Raw genomic sequence first — 23,919 nt, 5'->3', positions numbered from 1 at the left:
TTATTGTTTTAGAACATAATATAGGACGACTTTCAGAGTTCAGACAGTACAATGTTAATATTTTTAGTTTGAGATTGAGTTACACTGTGGAACTAATTTATAGTAAATTAGGTTTTGAAAAGTATCTAATAGCCAAAACATCAGTTGAGGCAAAAACAATTGTAATATTGTTATCTGAAGTTTCATGCCACATTTTACTGTGACTATAAGCAGTTTTACTTTATTTAATTATTATCGGTAAGGCTTAGTTTAGTGCGCGACGGACGGAAGAATCACAATAATAATATAGGTAAGTAATATATTATATCAGAATAAGGGCTCTTAAAAGAGCAATTTTATTGTGCAATATTACGTATTGCGTAATCTTATTGACCTATTGAACATCGCGCGTCTTCAATCTAATTGTCAAATAAACTGTTCAATGAAATTGAAGAGTGATATTGCACAATATAATTGATCGTCTAGGGGCTGGCTAACAATTTGACAGAGTACCTACAGCTCGCACTGCTTTCGCCTTAATTTTTGGTAGCCGAGCGTTTAGCGCGTTTGTATAAACTATGGTACAATAGTAAGACTATAGACTCACACTAAGGGCTCTCCCACACAAAGTTGCGAATTCGCATCGCATCGCAATGTCATTTTTATTTTATAGTATGATTTTTGTTGCAGATTTCTGCGATGCGATGCGCATTCGCAATTTTGTGTGGGAGCCCTAAACAAACTACGGTCATTCTCCATCGCACTGAACCAGGCCTTTTCATTAGAGTTGTACTCTTCAGAGTCCGGCGTTGCCGCAGTACTCGCCGATGCGGTCGGAGATGCACTCGAAGATGTTGAACGACACGTCACAGTTGCGACCGTTGTCTGGAAACACAAATATTTATTTTTTATTAGTATTTACTATTTACTACATCATATCACATCATCTAACGTCCTTCGAGGATTGTCTTTGTAATAATGAGAGCTGTAAGGCTTTGGAGAGTCGCAAGACTACGGAGAGCCGCAAGGTTACGGAGGGCTGTAAGGCTACGAAGAGCCGCAGGGCTAAGTCTTCTCGACCTGGCAAGGACGAGAGCAGGAGGTGCGATGAGGAGGGCTTCATACTGGTGGAGAGAAGGAAGAAGAAGCCCGCCGCCCGCATTTGCAATTCATATTGTATGGGCTTACGTAGCCTGATTTAAATAAATAAATAATAAATAGTTATAAAATCAGTCCCCGAAGAGATAAGAGATATAATATTATGTATTTAAAAATCATTCAATACCAGACTTGATACTTTTAAATAGTCTGGTAGACTTTTAAGCCACGATTATATATTTATATAATCAATGTGTTGCTTGACGCGGCAGTAGTTGTTTTTTCGTTTACAAAATATTGCATAGCTACCCTTCAACTTACACTCAGGAAGGACAAAGATTCGGTATAGTAGGCCCGCTTTAAGTTTTCTCTACCTAAACCATTAGGGCGAAGCCAAACGAGCGGCAGTTCGGCAGAATTCTGCCACATTCAGTTTCATACAAAAGTACTGTTTGATTCACACGAGCGTAATTTTGTGAGTCATGATTTGTATGAAAAGATATTTTACGCGGCAGAAATTCTGCGACTCACAACTCACAAATTACGCTCGTTTGGCTTCACCCTTAAAAGTTTCTGTACCGCACTAACGTATATAGTCTTACGGTTCGGTCCAATATCCTCGCCTCCTTCCTTTTAGTCCTCAATCGGAGGGGATAAAAATTTGTTCTTACCCATGGGCACAGTCCTGGAGAACTTGTCGTGGTTCTGCATGAGACACTCCCGCGACGCCTCCAGCACCGCCATGAAGTAGCCGCGCTCGTTCACGCCGTCGGAGTACAGACCCACCAGACCCTCCAACGTCGGGAACCCGTACGTGTCCACCTGGAATTGAGAGGAATGTGAAATTATAACTGCAGTATTTAAAAAAAGATAAAACCTACTTCAAAATTGTACGTAATTATACTGAACCGATTTCGATGAAACTTACTCTACCTATTCCCTATGTTCGCTTAAAAGGAGTCCACACCGCCCTTTTTTCCATACAAACGTTGTCCCCTGTTTCCTCCCTGAATAACGCTAGTAGAGTTATAATTTTTTTCCTGAATATCTACGGCCACTAATACAATGTCCCTATGTTTTCTATTTTTTCATAATTTAATTATTAAATAAAGATATGAACGTTCAAAAACCCAAAAAAAATGTCTAGATTTTCCGCTCTGTTCAAACATCCAGAAAACAGATTTGGCTAGATTATATACAAAAAAAAAACATAGGAACACAGCTCAAGCCTTTCTTTCTCTTTCTTTAAGAATCTTTAATGAAAAAAGTACTTAAATCGGTTAAGTTTTGAAGAAGGAATCAGAGGACAACGAATCGTTGATTTTCTGCAGTTGTCTCTATCGCGCTCTGTGGTATAGGCTTGAGGTAAGGGAGACAGCTATAGATATTACACGTACTTTTATTTCATTTCTCTAGCCCCTGGTGTATCCTCTTAAATTGGACTTATAGTTCCGGATATATGCTAACACAAACATAAAAACATACATGCATACACTTTTGAAACTTGGCACATTTGTTCGGATGCTGATATAATATATTAGACTGGGTAGTTCTGGATATTACATACATACAGGTCGAATTGATAACCTCCTTTTTGAAGTCGGTTAAAAAACCGTCCGTTCGCTATGAGAAATCAATTAGAAATAAAATTCGTTATCAAAAGGTTATTCTGAAACATATCATTCAAGTCCTATCCAGTTTCGATATAACTTTTGGGACTTCTCTTATATTTTAATTTTAACTTTTAGTGTTAAGACGCTCCTCCTACGGAGATACCGTAATTTACCGCTTTTAGAGCCTTATTAACTCCTAATTTGTAAGCTACAAAATTATAATAAAAATATAGCAATAATTTTCAGTATATGAACGTTCCTTTCATAGCTATTAATTTCCTATTTTTGTTTTTCATACTCACGATATCAGCTTCCAAAATAATACCAATTTTTTTTTAATTCAAGCATACATTCAGTATCTCCCTAGTACCTATTTACAAATTACGGTTATTTCAAACACACACCAATAGATCGACAATTTCATTAACTACATACTGGACGTTTGATTTTTTAGGTCAATTTTGAACTAAGTTAAGAAAAATAAATAGGATTTTGGCGCGATCTAGGCAACGCGGCAAATGTAATATGGTAGTTTGCTCAGGCGATGGCCTTAAATATGATAACTTAAATCCTAAAACACAAACTAATATATTGCCTTATCTCTATGGGATATTTATTAATTTAAAATATGGGGTACTATTACATTTCATTTTGAGAAAACGGATTTGTCAACAGTGAATAATTAATATTTAACCATAAAATGGTTAAATGTTATGTAGTCATTATTTTTTTTTACTTAATATAGAAAAGATTAATGAAACTTTTAAAAACTTACTAACGTCTAACCATAGACCAATAATAATAATTATTACAGTACACAGTCAAACATAATATTTTTGTTTTATTATCAATCACGGTATGTGGTTCCTCTAATGGTGTTGTGGGTGACTTTTACTAGCTAATGTATCTCTATATAACTGTAGACTGTAGAGTGTAGTATGTAGATACTCACTGCTTTCACTTTCCGGTACACGCACTGGAGGAGACACTGGAAAATAGAGAAAACGCACTCAAATCAGCTGTTAGAATATAAGTACGGTTATTGTGTATCGTATCTTACTTTCAACTTCCTTATTTTTTATTGTAGGGTCTCAAGATAAGTAATCTTGGGACTCCATAGCATATCTTTTTGCACCCCTGAGACAATATAAAGTTTTCTCGTAGTTCGTGAAGTGCTGTCAATGGTAGCGACACTCATTTAGATTTAAAACATATGTTTTGGCATTATACCAAGCCTAACAGGGCTTCAGCAAACACTACTTAACTCTGGAACAAACTGTCACCGGCAGTATTTCCGGACCTATACGACCTGAAAACCTTCAAGAAAAGAGCATATTCCCTCTTAAAAGGCCGTCAACGCACCTGCAGCTCTTCTGATGTTGCGAGTGTCCATGGGCGGCGATAGTTGCTTGCCATCAGGCGACCCGTTTGCTCGTTTGCCCCTTTATTTCATTTAAAAAAACTACCGAAGAGAAATTGGCCTTAGATGTCGCGGTCGGTATTATGGTCACCTAGTTCAACCAGGTCAAACCCGGCTTGAAATAGTTTTATACTAACACTATATGGTCCACAGACCGAAATAAAAACGTTTTATTTATTTATTTATTTATAGGACGGTGGGTTTACCTAAGGTTTTGACTGTAGAACCTTAGTTGGCAAGATGACAAGAGTTATGTATGTCCTGATATACAATTAGCCTTACAATTCCAACTATACCTAGCTTAGTCTAGATTTTGGAGTAGGGTTCACCAAAATGTAAAATTCTCGTGTCACTCACCCCGGCGATGCGTTTCTCATCATGCGTGAATGGCACCTCTCTCTTGTTGCGCGTGCGCTCCGCCGGCATCGTGTGCTCCTCCTTTATCACGTCCAGAGCCTCTGAAATGTACAGGAGGAAGGTGTTAGGTTAGGTTCAAGTAGGTGCAGACCATAATAGTTCATACGAAGAAGATGGTAAGAGCTGTTATACTCTGGATCTAAGGTCCCAGCATATCTAATAGTTCCATATTTTATATGGAACGATTTATTCTGTTTCGTCGAAGTAGATAGGGACTACTGAGCCACTTAAGGTAGAAACTGACTCATGAGAGACCTTCTAAGCCTAAATCTGAATCCTCTTTCTTGCTCTTTCGATAAACTTTGCGTGAAAAATGGTGAAATAGAATAGCATTTTTTTATAAAATAAGGGGGCAAACGAGCAAACGGGTCACCTGATGGAAAGCAACTTCCGTCGCCCATGGACACTCGCAGCATCAGAAGAGCTGCAGGTGCGTTGCCGGCCTTTTAAGAGGGAATAGGGTAAGGATGGGAAGGGAAGGGAATAGGGGAGGGTATAGAAGGGAATAGGGTAGCCTTTTGTACTTTTTACTTTTATAGTTATTAAGTATTGTATGTCATGTTTGTTTTGGTGCAATAAAGTATTTTCATTCATTCATTCATAGGAGATTGGGCCTCCGGTAAACTCACTCACTCGGCGAAACACAGCGCAAGCGCTGTTTCACGCCGGTTTTCTGTGAGAACGTGGTATTTCTCCGGTCGAGCCGGCCCATTCGTACCGAAGCATGGCTCTCCCACGTTAGTAAGTAAGTAGTGTTTATTCTTATTTTTATTTCAATGGTAAATGATATCAAAAAGACAGTCATTCATCGCATCCCAAAGCTTTGAACCTAAGTATAATATTTTGTTATTTGCTAGATGCGTAAATATTACACAGATCTTATGAAATTATTATCTATAGCCATTAACTTGACGCATTAATTAACTTTTATGTGAGAGTATCATCATAAAGACTACACCGGTGTCTTCACACTATGTAACATCAATCTGACCTGATTGAATCCAAGAATCGATCTTGTGACCTTGGCATGCCGTCGATGGGCCGTTTGGCAACGACAGGCCACAGTCGAGCGAGCATCGCATGTCTTATGTAAACATATAGGTCGGTTGCGATACCTCAGGGGAACTGCAATCGAATATTGCTCAGCGCATTTCCTCTACGCCTCTACCTCTGGTATATTCTACGATTGCTGGTATGAATGTGCTTGAATGTTTAAAAGTGTAGGTACTTAGTGTGATCGAGTGCTCTTAGAGAAGTTGTATGAGCGACGATATTTCGGCCTCATACATACACATACATACACATGACAAGTCATACGAAAGGTGGATGTTATAATAATAATATTAATCATCGTTTCGGCTCGAAATTTCAAAGATATGTAATAATTCATAAACTTCAGATTTATTCACAATATTATGTTAGTTTATTTTAAAAAAATATTTTTTTTGTATTCTAGATTGGCCGCTATAACTAAAGACATAATGTTGATGACTGTTCACTTCGTTTCCATTATTTAGAAATAGGAAGTCGCCTAACAGCTGTACGGTTAGCCAAGCAAATTTTAATTTAATCGTAATAGTTTTATTATTATAATAGGGGTAACATGAGGCAAAGCTGCCAAGTCACAACAGTTACCAACCAAAGTTACACACAAGGTTTCAATGCTTTTACTTTTTTTAAACTTTTTTTAAACGGGCTTTGGTCCACCACTGTATCTCCTGTGTCGCCAGGATCGACAGCGGCATTCAACCACGAAAACCCTTTGATAAGATCTCAGGGAGCCCGAGGGACATGCTAAAGCTGTCTTGGGACCCGCAACGAAATTAATCAGAAGAAAATAGGAGGAGTAGGAAGAATTCCAGATTCCCTCCCCAAGACAGCACAAAGTTGCAGTGACCGAAAGTCAAAAAACTGAAGGGGAGAAGCACCACGGGAATAAACGTTAATAATAATAGTGACTACTACGCTAGAGCTAAATTAATTTATTGTGTTAGACTGTTGCCAATAGTAATTGTGACAAAAACGCTTGAAGGCACGGAAGTTCCTAGCGCTGTCCACGAGATCACCGTAGTATGCGACACCAGATGTGCAGAGTAGGTTGTTTAGCATTGTAGTTCTTTCGTCCTGCCAGAGACTGCACTCCCAGAGAACATGATGAGCTGTTTGTTCAAACATGTTGACTTCGGTCGAGCACTCGCACATGGGTGATGCTACTAGATTAAATCCGTAGAGTTTGGCCTTAAAATTTCCATGACCGGTCAGGAATTGAGAAACGCAGTGATCAATATCCATCCAATGTTTGGATAGTCGTTCACGAATATTAGGGAAAAAAATTATAAAGATGTCGCCATTTGGTGGAACAGTCCCGCGAACGCTTTTACTTGCTACACAATATGTTGACTGTATATTTACTTTCATTCAGAAATCTATATCATAATTCATAGCGATATTAAGAAAAAAAATTTAGAACCAATTTGTCAATAGAATATTATGCCTTACAGGATCGGACACCGGTGTTGGGACATATTGTATTTAATAGAGTTGACTGTTAAAGTACCAGCGCTAAAGGAGTACATTTTTGTTACACCTGTAGAGAGTATGAAGATTTTATGGGTTTGAGCTTTTATTATATTCTCATTTGTTATCAATGTAGAGGTAGATCTAACGTAGTTAATCATAAAAATGACTAAAGGAACAGAATTTATAACTTTATAATCCTGTTTCTGAGGAAATAGCTTTATAGTAAAGGTGAACGAGTATTTTTGCGTATTATATTATAAAATTAGTATCGTATATACAAATTTAGCAGGCGGTAAGGATCAGTCACATCGAGACATTTTAAGAAAGCGATTCAAAAGACATACAAGAAAAACAAGTTTTATAGCAGCAGCAATAAAATATAATACTGTGTGATACTTACGGCCATTCCCAATATTTGATCTATCTCTCGTTTGACATACAACTGATCGCAGCTAACATTGAATTGACATAAAATATATGTCTCTAATGTCTAATGTGAGCTATTCCTATCTCTAGTAGGGCAAAACCAGAGATAGATCAAATATTGGGAACGGCCGTTAGAGTAGTTTATTCAAAGACAGATAGCGGAACTAAGCTATATGGTCGTTGAATTGACATAATACGACCAATAAAGTATGAATCAATTTCTTTGATGGTACATTGTATCTCTGTCAAATCTCTGTGTGAACAAACATTTGTGCAAACTGAATCATAAAAAAAATATTTTGTAAAATGTTTGTAATATATTATTTATTAGGAGAAGTAGGCTTAGAAGATTTAAATAAATTAGGCTACTCGTTTAAAAAAAAAAAAAATTATTACTTAAATAAATGCTTATTGAAACATAATCTCCTAGAAATATAATTTATTACTTTATTTATTGATATTTTAATGTCTGTCGAAACATTAAGACGTAATAAATTAATATTTATAGAATGTTTATGTTTTAATTATTTTCAGTGAAAGTTACAAAATTAGATGTAACTTCCTGAGAATTTGATAGATTTGTAATTCGATAGTTGTATATTGCCGATGGAGAAAATAAGGATATTTTATTTATTTTAATATCCTATCTTAGACTAGACGAATATATTTTATAATATTTCGGATATTTATATAATTTCACCTATCTGTGTGTAAATAATTACAGTTTAGCAAGGGCAGACAGACAAACGGACAGAGATGTCATGAAATCCTATATAATTAAAAATGAGAAAGTGTGTCATAATATCTTACATCAAGAATGTTTTTTAAGAACAATAATACAATTTATCTTCTCAAAAAAAGGGTTTTCGAGAACAAGAACACAGCTTGGCATAATATGGGTACCCTCTAAATGGTATTTCAAAAAGCGAAATCCTTGGCACAATTTATAACATAGGTACCCTCGAAATATCCCTTAGGTCGGTGAACTGTAACTGTATCCTTAACGGGCCCAATTAACGCCTACAGTGTGGCCACAAAAACGATATTGCAGGAAATTTGGCAAGCCGCAAGTGCCCGGAGTTACACAAGGGAATGCAATGCGCCCGCCATACAAACAGTGTTACTTAAGTGACAATAAATAGGTATTTGTTTGTAGTTTATGATTTGGTGATTAATGAGTAGTAGTTAGTGTGAATTTAATCCAATTAGTAAATCAATAAACGGTAAAGAAATAAATTTAAAATAGTTAATATTGTTAGCACTGCTTTTATATACAGGGTGTAACAAAAATAAGTGATAATACTTTAGGGTGTATTCACGTTCCTTGTAGAGAGTTCACTGTGAAAGTAGCAGCGTTGAAAGACCTAATTTTTTTTCACTTTTGTATGGGGAAACTTGTGACGCTCGGGCCCTTCCCCATACAAAAGTGAAAAAAAAATTTCGTCTTACATCCCTGCTACTTTCACAGTGAACTCTCTACAAAGAACACGTACACACCCTTAAGTATTATTACTTATTACATACTGTATATTTTTAATTAAATATTCGAACTTTAAAAAATGTCTCGTACCAACCATAGTGACAGTAAAATATGTAATATTTTAAATGTCCCTCACATTATTCTGCATTTTATGAAATACATAAAAGCTCGTAATAATTGTCCTAAATTTTTGCTGATTTATGATAATTGAAAGTAGCCAGACATTTTAACATTATGTTAGAAAATAAAATTTAGCCATTTAAGAAATTTCTTCTGTCTTTCAAATCGCAATTCCTAAACTTTGTTACTAGCTTCTTAGTTTGCTTATAAAGATTACAGCTAGGTCCTAGGTAATAAGACAAATACTTATAAAATTTACAGAATCTATAGAGTCGAGTCTATAACATAATTTTTAAAATAATATGCATATTTGAAATGACTAGACAAGGAAGATTTGACCTCCCATGTCGTTCAGTCAATATGCGTCGAGGACATCACGACAGTTAGCTCATTGTTTCTCTTCTAGAGCAAGACATATTTACATGCCTAAACCAAATAATATTCGAGTAAAATATTCATACATTCACTTAAGTTTTGTCATTTGTAAATTGAAATAGGCCACAGACAAATTCAATGTTTATCATTTTACATAATAAATAAAATTTAGTTTTGAATAAATATAAATAAAAGAATAAAAATGTTAAGTGCATTGCAATCGCATTGCATCGACGTGTACAATGAGAACGGACCCTTAAATGTTGATAATAATAATATTTATATATTATGCGATTTTTTTTATGATATAAGGGGGCAAACGAGCAAACGGGTCACGGGGATATTGGTGTATAGTATATTATGCGGTATTTATGTTATCTTATAAGATACTAGACGTTCCGCGCGGCTTCGCCCGCGCAAATTAGATATTTCACAGACAAATTAGTACACAAAAAAGCCTATGATCCTTCACGTGGTCTACATCTTATTTCACCCAAATAACAGAAAAAATGCTCTAATGGTTCGTGAGATAAGCCCTTTCAAATAATTTCCCCCGTTTTTTCCACATTTTCCTCTATTTCTTCGCTCCTATTAGTTTTGGCGTGATAAAATAAAGCTCTATAGAGCACTATATTCTAATAGTCAGAGTGACATTGCTACAAGAGTACACAAATATCACGTAGTTATGAATCACGGAATGAACGTGCTAAGTATGACATAGTTTACTTCGTAAGAACTGCAAGGTTAAGATAACAACATTTGCCTACAAGTCCTACAACACACAACAACTTATACATAATAAGGCTTGTTAATAGCCTTTAATTACGTATATCTTTTAGTTGCAATAACCCATTATAGAAACTACCAATATTTATCTACAGACTCCCTGAAATTAGCTGAGGTAACAAGTGCTAGAATAAAAAAAAACTTGACTTCAGACTCGCGCAAATGACTTGAGTTAAAAACTTTGATTTGAAATTGGAATTCGAAAAATTCTTTTCTACGGACGGGTCTAAATGGTCTGAGTAACAAGTGCTAATATCCCACGTGTCAGACAGTTACGTCACAGTGCTTTCACTGTCGACCTTGACTAACTCGACCCCGGCATGTAAACAACTAGTTTGGAGGTACTTGCATTTAGTGGCAATAATTAAGTATGAGGAGCTATTGAATATTATCACATTTATGAAGGCTTGAAAGTAAAAAGGTAGACATTATAATTTCATTAACAGGAAAGTGTGAAACCAAGTAACCGAAGCTCTTATTATAATATTATGTAGCGACTATAGCGTATAGAGTCGGCAATGAAGATATTAATGTAATGTAAATAAGTAAGTTTGAATTATCAGTGCGAGAGTAAAAGTTCTCCTTGGAAAACAGGGCAATGTCAAACTTGTGGTATGTAATGTAAGAAGTTGCGGTTGTACGAGATTACGGAAACGTACTGCTGGTAGGTATAGCTAACTCTATCTTACTGGCTTTTCCTTAATAAGATATAATCAGTTTCAAATCAGTAGAAAATTGAAAAAAATCTCCATTTTGGACTGAAATTTCAGGTACTTAAGTACTTTATAAGTTCTTTGTTCAATATTGAAAAAGCTTAAATAGTCTACTTTTTTAAATGTTTAAGTTTGCTAGTCCTACTAAAGTTAATAGCTGCTAGTCAAATATTCAAAGTTTTTGTTTGCAAACCAAAATTATTAGATAAACCAGTAGGCCTACTACGAAACCGTTTTGAGACTCCAACAATCGGACAAGAACGCCACGTCCTGCTCTAACAAACGTGAAACGACGTTTGTTAGAGCAGGACGCGGTATTCTTGTTCGATTGTTTGAGTCTCAAAACGGTTTCGTGGTACAGGCCCAGTGTTATTAGGCTATCAAACTCACCTCTTAAGATAGAGACTTTGATTTCATCCTGGCAGAGCGTGATGACTCGTTCGATCTTCTGTGGGGCGGTCGGTGGGTTTCGACATCTTGTTTTCTGAAAAAAAGAGAAAATCTAGACTGTTAAAGACTCTACATTTTGACGTGACATGAATAACTTATTAGTACTAACGTAGAATAATAAACTGCTATGAAGCAATGCCTCTTCAAGTGGTCATGTAATACTCTAGAGTCTAGACTAGAGTCTAGATGCCAAAAGTCACTATATTAAAAAAAAAACTTTTTTTTTGCTTTTTCCAGTTATAATAAAGTGGGTTTCACGGTTAACGTAATATAAAAATTATTGCTCACTATATGTGGTTACTTCTGATTTCGTCGATTCACGACATTAATTTTCCATAATCTTACCAAAATAATGAGGGTAAAATCATTCAGAATGGCAGGTCACTGATATGTAGTTATTATACCTCTACCTTGGAACATCGCTCTTTTGACACAACCACTTAATAATTCCTAAATTGGCAATCGCTTTTGTAAATTCACGATTTTCACAATTCGAGTAAAATGCAATCGTTTGCAATATATAAATAGATAGACGTTAAATATGTTAATTGATGCTAATAGTTGCAAATATTTCGGAATAGAGGAAATTGAGGTTCTGAGAAATTAATGAAAGTAAAAATGAGCCAAATTCTTTGTCAAAATATTTGTTTATTTTGTTATTGCAACTAATTATTAACATTGATTTTTTAATGTAACAAGTTTATTAGGTGTGTTAAATAAAATTATTAGAAATGAAGTTTAATTTATATTAAAATATAAATTACTTAAAAGAATATCGATTATAGGGAATAGGGGTCGTGGTTCGTTGTTCGCAAAGTGTGATCCTGTTGTGTCTATGTGTACTTTCCTGAAGGCTCCGGTAGGTAGGTGGTAGATGTATGTTGCAAGTAGACTGGATGCAGGCAGGTAGGGTTCAGGTAGGCAGGTAGGTTGTAGGCAGGTAGATTGTAGGCAGGTAGATTGTAGACAGGTAGATATCAGGCAGGTAGGTAGCTCTCACAGCGGCCGCAGAGCCCGGAGAGGTGAGCTCGTAGTAATGTACCCGTCGTTAGTTAGAATATGTATTGTCTTTAATTGAATACAAAGGGATTTTGCCTACCCTGAGCGTCAAATAACAAATAAAAAATGTCGGACTCTTTACTAGCCTGTGGTAGAGCGTAGGGTAGAGCGAAGCTGCTAACAACTGTACAGTAAAAATCTACGACTTTGTAGCGAGTTCACATTACTCCAATCCAAAGATCCAATCCAGCACTGGATTGCTACTGGATCATAGAATTAGAACGAATTAGAAGTATTTTGATATCGATGACTGGAATTATGTAAACGGGCACTGGAATGCAAAGTCTACTATTAAAACTTACACTTATTAAAATACGCTCTCAATCTAGAAGCAATCCGAATACTTAACAAAGCTAAGTCAACAACAAGTTGGACTTATTCATATTATGTTTTTGGAGTGAGTTCACAAAAGTGACACCATCGTCGGTCTGAATATGTTATACTTACATGAATTAATTTAAATATTATCAATTACTACGCTATCGAATTGGTTATTAGTCTGTAATGATAGTTGTAAGAATGTAAGTATAATAAATAAATAAATAAAAACATAAGTCAAAAACCATGTAATACAAACATATTAAGTATTATACAAATCGTTAAATAACAATACGTAATACGGCAATGTTATGAATGAGTATTGTTGGTTGACCGAGTCGGAACTTGGAAGGCTGCGAAACCAGTACCCACGATTGTACCCCATGGGCCATGACTGACAGGCCATTGTTAGACCATACAGTTTAGGCCATGGGACAACGTCATAATAGGCCATGTCCGGTTGGGCTGGCTTATTCCAAAGCCAAAGCATAATGTAATTTAATAGTCAGCTATAAAGATTTTTGGGATGAGCGCCACATCATATTTTAGTAGGTTTTAAAAGATTTTAAAACCTACTAAATTAGTCTTAGGGCCTGTTTCACCATTTCCTGATAGGGCTATCCACCACTTAACTTGACAGATGAAGTATGGAGAATGTGTCAAAAAAGTCACTTTCTGATAAAGTGCCTAATAGGCACTTTATCAGAAAGTGGTGTAACAGACCCTTATTCTTATAATCTAACTAGGGAATCGACAAATTTACTATTCGAATAATTTGAATATTTTACAAAACTTTTCGAATAATTCGAATATTATTCGAATAATTAAAAATACTGAAAAATGTTGAAAACTCTGAATAAAAGTAACAAAAAGCTTCGTACAGCCATGTACAACCTATTTTGTTAATACTATAAAGTAAGCAATTCTTATTTTTACTTTTACCAACATAAATCTTTATAAATTATATGGTTAATTTTTATTGTGAAACACTTTAAAAATGTATATTTTAAGGTAATAGCTGGGCAGTAAAAGAAAGGCTGTAAAGTGTAAGCCGTTTTCGATCGTAGCACCTTTTACTTTTCTCATGTGATTATGATTAAGTCTTGCTAGGCAGCAGTTGAGATTATATTAATATGATATTCGACGTTATGATATCTGTTCATTACTACTAAGCCAGCTTACCCGTCTTTTAGATATTTTCGATCCACGTTCACCTCCTAGTCGGCTTCACCTGTGTCAATGTGGCTCGAAATTATAAAAAAAGGGCCACTAGAAAACCAACCACACAACAAAGACAAAAAAATTGCAACGAAGCCCTGGGGGAGGGTGAAACAATCCTAGAGCTGGTGAATTTAGTAACTTGAAGTTTGATAACACAAATAATATGATATTAAGGAGCCATCGACATTTTTTGATACTGTACTAACTGTTTCAATTATCAGTCGAGGACTGCCGTGGTAAAGCTATTGAATAGCAAATTTTTATCAACTTGTCGAATAGATCACATCGCGAGCTTCAAGCCAGAAAGGCGTATAAAAAAATTATCTTTTGTATTTTAACTACATATTTTAAAAATCTCAATATTGCACTTACATTTATTACCTTCTTTAAAACGAGTTTGTTTTATATACATTATACACCCTTCTGGCGTAATGAACATGGACAACAATGAACTAAAAACATGGTCAACGGCGACGATGAATGGTCGTATACTCATTAGTTAGACTAAAACAGATTTATATATATCATTAAAGATGTAGAATATTTATAAATAATATTATTTTTCTGAAATAAACTTAATTATGTTCTTATTCCATGTTAATTTTATGTTTGATAGCATTTTAAACAAAAATAAAAAATATTTTTAGTATTCGAATTATTCGAAAAATAATTTGGCGAATATTCGAATAATAAAATCTTCGAATATTCGAATAAAACGAGTATTCGAATATTCGAATAACATACCCTAAATGTAACTCCAAAATTAGGTTAGTAAAAATAATCGTTGACCAGATGCAATGAAAAAAACAATAGCAAAATTTTATAATATTAGTCTAATGGACGTCAAAATTATTATTCTACTAACCAGTAAATTTTTGCAAAGTCCTCTAACGCTTATTCAATATTTTGGCATATTTTGTTTCTTAATGATTTGAATAGGAAATAAACTCGTTTTCTGAATAAATTCCTGTTGTATATAAAATAGTCTATAAATTATCATACACCATTAAACTCGAACTCTCAAGTTTTATTGTAGCAACTTGATACATGACAATTCTATAATAATAAGTAGAAGTAAATATACTTAGGTAACTAAAAAAAATTTTTTCATATAACAAAAGAAAATGCAAATAGAAAAAGATGAGGATTTTAAGCAACTAACGGCCATTCCCAATATTTGATCTATCTCTGGTTTTGCCCTACTAGAGATAGGAATAGCTCACAATTAGACATATGTCTCTAATGTCTAATGTGAGCTATTCCTATCTCTAGTAGGGCAAAACCAGAGATAGATCAAATATTGGGAACGGCCGTAAGCAGATAGTAGATTATCTGGGGGCACGGGAGTGCCCCAGCCTAGTCTATCTATTATTATGATCAGAATAATATATTGTTTCAATATAATTAATAGTATTTTAAAAAGATAAAACCGACTTCAGATTGTACGTAGTACTTGGTGCTATTAATATATATATTCTGTGGTAGTACGTACCGAATTAAAATTCCCTATCTCAAAAACTACTGAACCGATTTTGATGAAACTTGCAGTATTCCCTGAGCTGAGCAATACCTAGTACAACAAAAAAAGAATTAAGAATATAAAAACATACATTCATACATACACTTTTGAAATTTGGCACGTTTGTTCAGAAGCTGCTATAGATTAACATATACAAAAACTGGACAGTTCTGGAAATATTTATTACATACATACGCGTCGAATTGATAACCTCCTTTTTTGAAGTCGGTTAAAAAGAAGCAAAACATTTTTAATTTTCGCTAAATCATAAAGAAACCGTTCGGCTGTATTTCCATGAACAAGGTAAAAAGTAAAAACATCCATGTATCTAAATATCAATAGATATACAACAGATTTCGAGATAGCTAGTTACTTCACATTCATAATTTATCAACGCAAAAGCTGCAACTTTTGAAAGGAGATACGGTAAGCTGCGGCTGTTGAGAAACGTTAAGCAATACAGGATTATTGCAATATACGGTATTTAATAAACTACGAAGAATTTAATGGAGGGAAATTAATTTTGTGCGATATTTCACATGCAGTGTGCAATATGAAATGGTGCAACGGATTTTGTGTTACTGAAGAGTTTAATGCCGAATGAAATTTCAAGACATGTTGATATCCATACCTAAAGTTTCCTACTACAGCAGAGTAGCTGTAGTAGGTACCTTTTCTGTATGTCTATTACTTCTGCGAACTCAAGCCGCTAAAGCGATTGGAATGTTTGCTATCTATTTTCAAGCAACATCTAGTAATATTGCTATACGGTCTTCATGTGAATCTGCGGAAACATTTCGATAATTTTTGTTATTATAATAAATTAAATATCACGAGGCGCTAATATTATATTGATACAATAGAAATCATTAGTCAAATAGCCGTGAAAATCTAAGATTTACCATTGTTAGAAACAAGTTAGTTGTAACTTGTAAGATACGCGCAGAAATTTATAATTATTGAGTTGTTAGCTTTAGAAAACTATAATCCGAATCCGATTGTGTGAGAGTCGCATTGTTCTTGTGTTGTTTGACGATTGTCGTATCCACCGCGGTAAGACTATACCAGAAGAAAGCGTTACTGATCATTGAACAAAGTTTCTTGTAACATGACAATACAAACATACTTTCAATAGGCAAAAAACTTTGTCATTCGAAAGTATTTTCAATACGGTTATATAGTTGTAACAAATCTTTTTTTTGTCCAAGAATGCGATCACAATTAATAATGTCACCATCGAATGAAATAGAGAGTATGCGATCACACAAATGGAAATATTTATCTCAAACTCAGTTTACTGTTTTTAATTTATTTTATTTATGTTTAATTCATTACTTAGATAGATGTTGCCCGCAATTTTTATGCGCCTAAGCTTAATCGTGCGTCTTGCGACTCAAAGTATGTCTGTCTGTCTGTTTGTTATTTCTTTAAGCCTAAATCACTGAACAAATTTGGTATGAGGAATGGGGATGCTTTGAATTCCGGGAAAAGAATTTGGGGGCGTCATTTATGTTATATCTTTAAACGAGCAATTCTTGTATATATATATATATATATATATATATATATATATATATATATATATATATATATATATATATATATATATATATATATAATTGGAATCTCGGAATCGGCTGAAACGATTTTCATGAAATTTACTATATAAGGGGTTTCGGGGGCGATATAGTTAGTATAGTATTAAAATAAAAACTAGGCCTTTACATCCGTTGTGGATGATTTATACAGTATTTATCAGAGCGAAGTAACCACTCCTCAAATACTGTAGTGCCTGGGACAAGATTTTTAAATGTCCGTATGGTTGCCCAAGCGCATACGGCATTCTCGCATCATAGTCGGCCTAGTCCAGAGGAAGGAACTAGTCAATACGTCTGGGACCAACTATGTGCGGGTTTCCTCACGATGTTTTCCTTCACCGTACGAGCGTCCGTATTATGTACTTGAGATCAGAAAATGTCTCATAGGTACACGCCTCCACCAGGGTTCGAACCTGCACCCTCTACGAGAGCGAACCGAAGGTCTACCCATTAGGCCACGGACGCTCAATTATTAAAACTAGAGATCGCCCAATGGTCGAAATTCGACCTTAGTATCGACATACATTACATATATAGTATACATTAAGACTACTATATTTTGTAAAAAATATTGACTTTATAATTTTTTTTCAACTCTTGTCTCTGGGACTTAGCTGATCTCAGACTGGCCGTGTAAGCATTGTCTAATAGTATCTTTGATTCAATAAAAAAAACTATAATCCATTTTCAATTTGTCAACTTGTTGTCAACAGACTTCAACCATAAATAAAAGAGTATAATTCGTATGCATAGGCTTGTCACTCAAAAATCTGTCATTTCTCATGTGTGTGTGTGTGTTGTAGTGTGTGTAATGTTTTATTTGTTAAAAAAATGCAAGATAAAAGCATAATTTCAAAATAATATAGTTCGATGCACTCCTTCACCATATAAACTATAACTGTGCAAAATTTCATGCACCTACGTTTCCCCATTTTTCGTAAAAAGGGTTACAAAGTTTTTAGTTCGCGTATTAATATTATGATAAATAATATTAATTTTTATTGATAGGGAAATGCAACAAGATTTCATGCAGTCGGCCGTGAATCATCTGTAGAGCGTGTCGAGTTTGGCCATGCGCCATGTTTTTGGGTGCTAACTCACAAGTCAGAAAAAATATGAATTGAATTATAAGTGATGACAAATCATGGCCAACAGCATCACTATAGCCTTAGGCAGTAATGCATGACTTCGTCTTACTTTGAGGCGCGAATAAGCCGACTAGAACATAGAGCTTCCACAACCTAACACAAAAACAGTGACAAAATAGATTTGATCCGTCCTTATACTATAATGTCTGCAACTTTAATCATTTGCATGGATTTTTATACGAGATCTTTTAGGATTGATTTAATACCAAGAGATAACTTAATTTTTTTTTTTGGTTTGTTTTATTGCTTTATAAATAACAGCATCGAAATTCACTTTAGAAGGATTAGTCAGAAACAAAGATCACGCTTTGATGCTTTTGGGGAATTATCTTAAAAGCATGTCAGAGATACTGGGCGTACGAGATTCATTAATATGTATAAGAAACCATACAACACTTTGACCGTAAAAGCGCTAATACCGACCCAATTTTTAAGAATGGTCCAGCCGGAAGCGTAGCGTACCTTGGCCGGGTCCCGTATAAAAAATTTTGGAGGCCCTTAGAAAAGTTAAAATTTCTCACAAAACAAAAAAATCACATAGGGCGTTGCCAACTTTTAAACTTTAAGCGGTTTAGAAAAGATTTTTTTTTTACTTTGTCATTAATTTGTGAATTAAAAAAATACATATTAGTTATTTGAAAAGTTTTTGTTATTTTTGCGCCCCTTTTAATTTTATACGGCAGATACGGCGATAGCTACGCCTCTGGGGCAGTCAATACCACGTCAGCCATAGACAATTGGCGCCAATTTTAACACAAGGCTTTGCATTATTTCACTGTATGTATAGAGTTAGGTACCAAGAGTAAAGTATTCGATCTTTAAGTCAATGTGACTTGAAGATGGAATAGGCACATTTATCCTTTCGTGTTGCGACCATGGACGTATTTTACGTCCATGGTTGCGACTGACGAGCGTCTTTGTGCCAATTTCTTACCGGGAGTTTCAGATTCTACAAATACTATAATCACATGGTGCCTTACATTTTGGGTTTCTTTACATTCCGTTACTATAATGCAATTCTTATATATTTTGTTTCTTCACATTCATGCTATCTTCGTCAAAAGAACTAAACTTGAAGCGACAAATATTTATAACTATTGTCTTTTCTACATCTCAAATCTTCAATTCAACTTTGAATTGTCAAAGCTTCGTCCATAGGTCACGATACTCCTCTCACTTTTAGACCGCTGTGGTACTGAGACAGGTCGTTACATAACAACTGGTTCAGATATGTGCCAGTTATGTAAACATATTGATTTGCTTTTTATTCGAACTATATTAGTTTAGTATCTATGTGTAGTTTATCACAAGTTGAATTGATTGTGACATTGTAAAACTTAACACAAATGGTTGCTAAAAGATTTGTATGTTGTAACGTATATACTATACAGTGCAAAATAGTCTAGTAACGCGTAGTCCACGCTCAGAGTTAAAACTCAGAACAAAATCTATGGGACGGATTTATTTACAAGTACCTACGACTACAACAGATAGACATGCCTCGAATATCACATTTGCGCGTGAGATAGTAAAAGTGCGCGTTTACGACGATCGGCCCCCTATATGACACTTATAGGGTAATATAACCCTACCATATTACAAAGTTACATCTAAGTAATTAGAGTTACACTGCAATTCACCACGTCTATGTCGAAAGACAACCACAAATCTCAATAAGGATATGGTCCTCAACCCACTATTAGTGCAATGGTGGTTATATAACGTGTTTCTACGAGTACTTATTGACTAATAAGATAATAAGATGATATAAGTACGACACTATTTGTTGAAAGTTCAACCGCGTGTTTTAGTCAGCTTTAGATGCACAATTGTATCTTTATGATTTACTTCGATTATCAGCTAACAGTAAAATTTTGATTCTCCTGTTCCTGATCCTGAACTTTGCTGTACAATAAAAATCCTTACCTATATTTGGATATGTGATATCAGATATGTAAATAAAACCTATAATGGGGGTTGTCCATTTTTTTTTAATTTTCCTCATTACTAAAACATTTCGAGGAATAAGGTCAGTAATCGTTTTTCTGTATATAAACGAAAAAATACCCATTAATTACTTATATTTTTGAACAAATATTTTAACCTTTGTTTGACCTTCAATGGCGTTAAATCTTATATATAAAAATGGATTTTCAAATGTGTTAGTCGCGCCAAAACTCGAAAACGGCTGAACGGATTGGCCTGATTTTAGTCTTAAAATATTCATAGAAGCCCAGGGAAGGTTTTAAGGTGACACGAAGTTCACCGGGACAGCTAGTTAGCAATAAATTCGGCCAACATTACGTTTCGAACTTTTGGTAAGCTTCTCGTATCAGCTTTCACATAATGAGAACTTGCATTTGATGAACCAGCCATTATAAATAAGATTGAAAGGAAATTTAAAACATACTGCAGAGGTCAATTGGTCGCCGATGATGACGTCAGAGCGAAACTTTAAAAATTTATTGAGAAAAAACTAGCCAATGAATTTCAAAATTATTTAATTTATATTCTTAAAATACCCTATTTTAACGAAAAAAAATATAAAAAGTACATATGATTTGACATGGCTTAAAAACTATATAAATATTGTTTTCTAGTTTATTTTAAATTGTATTTTTTTTGTCAATTTTTATTATATAATTATTTTATTTAAAAGTATTTTTTTTTTACTTTACTTTAAACATAATTTTAACTTTAAATTTTTTTATTTAATCTTTATTGCGAAATCATATATTTTAAATGTATTGTAATTTTAATTTAATGACTTAGCTATAATGATACTGTAACGAAATTTTCAAAAAATTTCAATTGTAATGTTATGGGTCGCAGAAGCCTGAAATAAATGATTTTATTTTATTTATTTTTATTTTAAGGCCAATGTCTTTAACATAATATGGAGTTGGTGATTGGTGAACCCCTAATTTCCAGAGTCCCCAATTTGCCGGGGCTGCGGAAAGCATTTCATCGCGTAAAAAAAGACTTATAAAAAGCCTAACTAAAAAAATGATAAAGTAAGATAGATAATAATTAGATAATAATTAAAATTTACTTATTGATAAAAATTAAAACTATTTTCAAAACATGACAAAATCTTCAAAGATTGAGTCAGAGAGGTGGGCGCAACCTCGAAAGCTCTTTATATGGAAGGAGTGGGTTGATGGCTCTTGGCTTAGACGGTTTTTAAACATCCGTTACATTGCCTTGTATTGAATATTTTAAATGACGTTTAAATAAGCAGGATATTCCACAATTAGAAAAAAATATGAGGTCATAGGTGTCTTGTACAGTCCTTTTAATCGAAAATACCGAGAGCTTTGCATAACATGTCATAAAAAACAGGTTGCTCTTGCAGAGTGCCGGCAGAAATTAAAACTAAACTTCTCCTACGCCGCGCCGGTGGTCTACTCTCCCTTTGCCTTTATCAGGTCACGGACCCTGACTCCTGACGTGAGTTTAACTTTAAAGAAGAAGAATTTCAAGACACTTGTTATTATTTAAAAAAAAACATATATTTATTAAACATACAAGAGACAGATTATTTTATTATTATTTTCACACTTTAATGACACTAAATGCCAATCAATTGCAACATAACGACCAAAAAAGCTCAAAAGTTTGAGAAAGGTCGTGCGGTGACCTTATAGTGTTATTTCAGATGTCCTGATTTTAAATATGTTGACTCATCGATATAACATTAAAAGCTCGACAAAACAAAACAAAAAAAAAGTTAAAAATATTTTTTATTCACATAGGTCTGAAAACAAATTCAGAAGAATTATTTTAACATTTCAATAAAAGGTAATTTTGAGTCATAGCTAAAATAATAATGATTATAATAAAATAATAATGAATAATTTAGGTACTCCAATTGAAAAATTGATAAGAAAAAGCACCATGTTTTTTTCCCCATTGAAATCCTCAAAAACTTCTCACGCAGTGCATAATTTGTCGTTGTATTTTGTGATGCTATCGTAGGTCAATGCCGGGGTGCCTCTGGTGATGCAGATTATATCACCAGCTTATTGTCAGTGTGAGTACAAGTCGCACGATTTCAAGGTCACTGCAGAAACTGGAGCATTTCCATACAGTTAAGAGTAGTTTCCGAAGTAAACTCGCAAAGTTTGTTGTTTATTCGGCTCTACCTTATTTACTACCTTATTTTTTTTAGTAGATGTGGGGGAGAAACTGGTATAATATGTGGCAATAAGTCAGAGGTTTAGATTTTCGATGTATACTATACTAAAATGTAGACAAAAACTTATATAGACTGTGGCTAACAAAATATCTGTTTTAGCTTTTGCAATCAGTCAGGTAGGTACTTAGAATTGGCGCAAGCTTTCAAGGTTTCCGATAATGTTCCTAATGTGATGTAAGGATTTCATTTTATGCTATGTGTCTATTTTTGTATATCGATGGTAAATCAATAAAACTAAAGCTATTTTTGTAATAATTGTTACAGTATTGAGATTTTTGACCAATTATAATCAAGTTTGTATGTGTATGTGCCTCAATCGATTCATTACTTTTCGTTTTATTTTGTTTTTTTTCTGAAACCTAAGATACTTAATTAACTACATAATGCATTACGCTGGTGACAAATATGTTCATTTGCTTTAAGTTTTTTTGTTATTACATGAATCATTATATTATACTTACGATGTTTTATTTCGATGTTTCATCCTTTTGAGATAACTAACATAACAAATCAATATATTTCATAGTAATATATTCTATTACTAAATAAAATTATATTATTAACTTACATTTTCCGATAGCGCTTCACTAAGGGAAATGCCGAAGACGGCGAAGCAACACAACAACACACCGATTTGACGAACCATGGCTATTCACTGGCACAAAAATAAAAAATAAAACTCCCGAATTTATTGCTGGCACAAACAATTTAAAAAAATGTTGGCGCTACGAGGCGAAAGGCGCGCGAACGCAGTATGGTACAGAAGGCAAGTGTAGCGATTTTTGAAAGGCCCGCGTAGGAGGGCGCCCTCACGGCTGTCGCAAGCCTTTGTACACTCCTTATCATCTGATTAAAGGATAATGTGTAAAGTTGGAAAGGTCTAGATCGATTATAATTTATTAACTTAAATCCTGCAGAAGGCTTGCTTGCCTTTCATCTTTGTTGTTGTTAATGAAGGAGAAGGCAGAATATATTATAAAAAAATATCCACAGCCGAATATATAACCTTCTCGTTTTTTGGAAGTCAGTTAATTAACTGACACAATTTAATAAATTTAAAATATCTTACGTACCTACATCTCAAATATTTTACTATTTGAGATGTAGATATACGTACGAAAAAGATTTTTTGTGTTTTGGGCTGTTATTTGTTGATTGGCAAATTAGTGATCTACATACAAGATTAATTTTCATTATTAACCTGCTTTACTCATATTTCGAACTCAAATTTTTAAAATATCAAAAATAATTTTATTTTGACCTCAAAAAAAATTAATATTTTACCATGGGAATAGCTAAAAGCTCTACCTTATTTAGGTGCATAATCTATGCACGATCTCGTAAGTCACAAAAAGTAGCATACTAGAAGTGTCGATTAGAAATTCTCCCATGCTCTCTTTGTGAACAATTAGTGCATGAAGTGGGCAAATGGGGCAGATAGGCGTAAAACATCGTAAATCT

At 34.3% G+C, this 23,919-nt stretch overlaps 1 protein-coding gene across 1 annotated transcript; it reads right to left on the bottom strand.

Moving 5' to 3' along the window:
- Positions 1-761: 761 nt before the first annotated feature.
- On the bottom strand, positions 762-23,248 carry LOC121730901 (general odorant-binding protein 70). Its single transcript, XM_042120107.1, has 6 exons — positions 23,027-23,248; positions 11,338-11,431; positions 4,468-4,568; positions 3,643-3,678; positions 1,749-1,899; positions 762-864 (listed from the first exon to the last, which is right to left on the bottom strand). The coding sequence occupies exons 1-6, from the start codon at positions 23,102-23,104 to the stop codon at positions 776-778; spliced, it is 549 nt and encodes a 182-aa protein (XP_041976041.1). The 5' UTR covers positions 23,105-23,248; the 3' UTR covers positions 762-775.
- Positions 23,249-23,919: the final 671 nt, after the last annotated feature.

The sequence above is a fragment of the Aricia agestis genome, chromosome 10 (genome assembly GCF_905147365.1).
Source record: "Aricia agestis chromosome 10, ilAriAges1.1, whole genome shotgun sequence".
Lineage (NCBI taxonomy): Eukaryota > Metazoa > Arthropoda > Insecta > Lepidoptera > Lycaenidae > Aricia > Aricia agestis.
The sequence above is the reverse complement of the archived record's forward strand: the minus strand, read 5'-3'. Positions and strand labels throughout refer to the sequence as shown.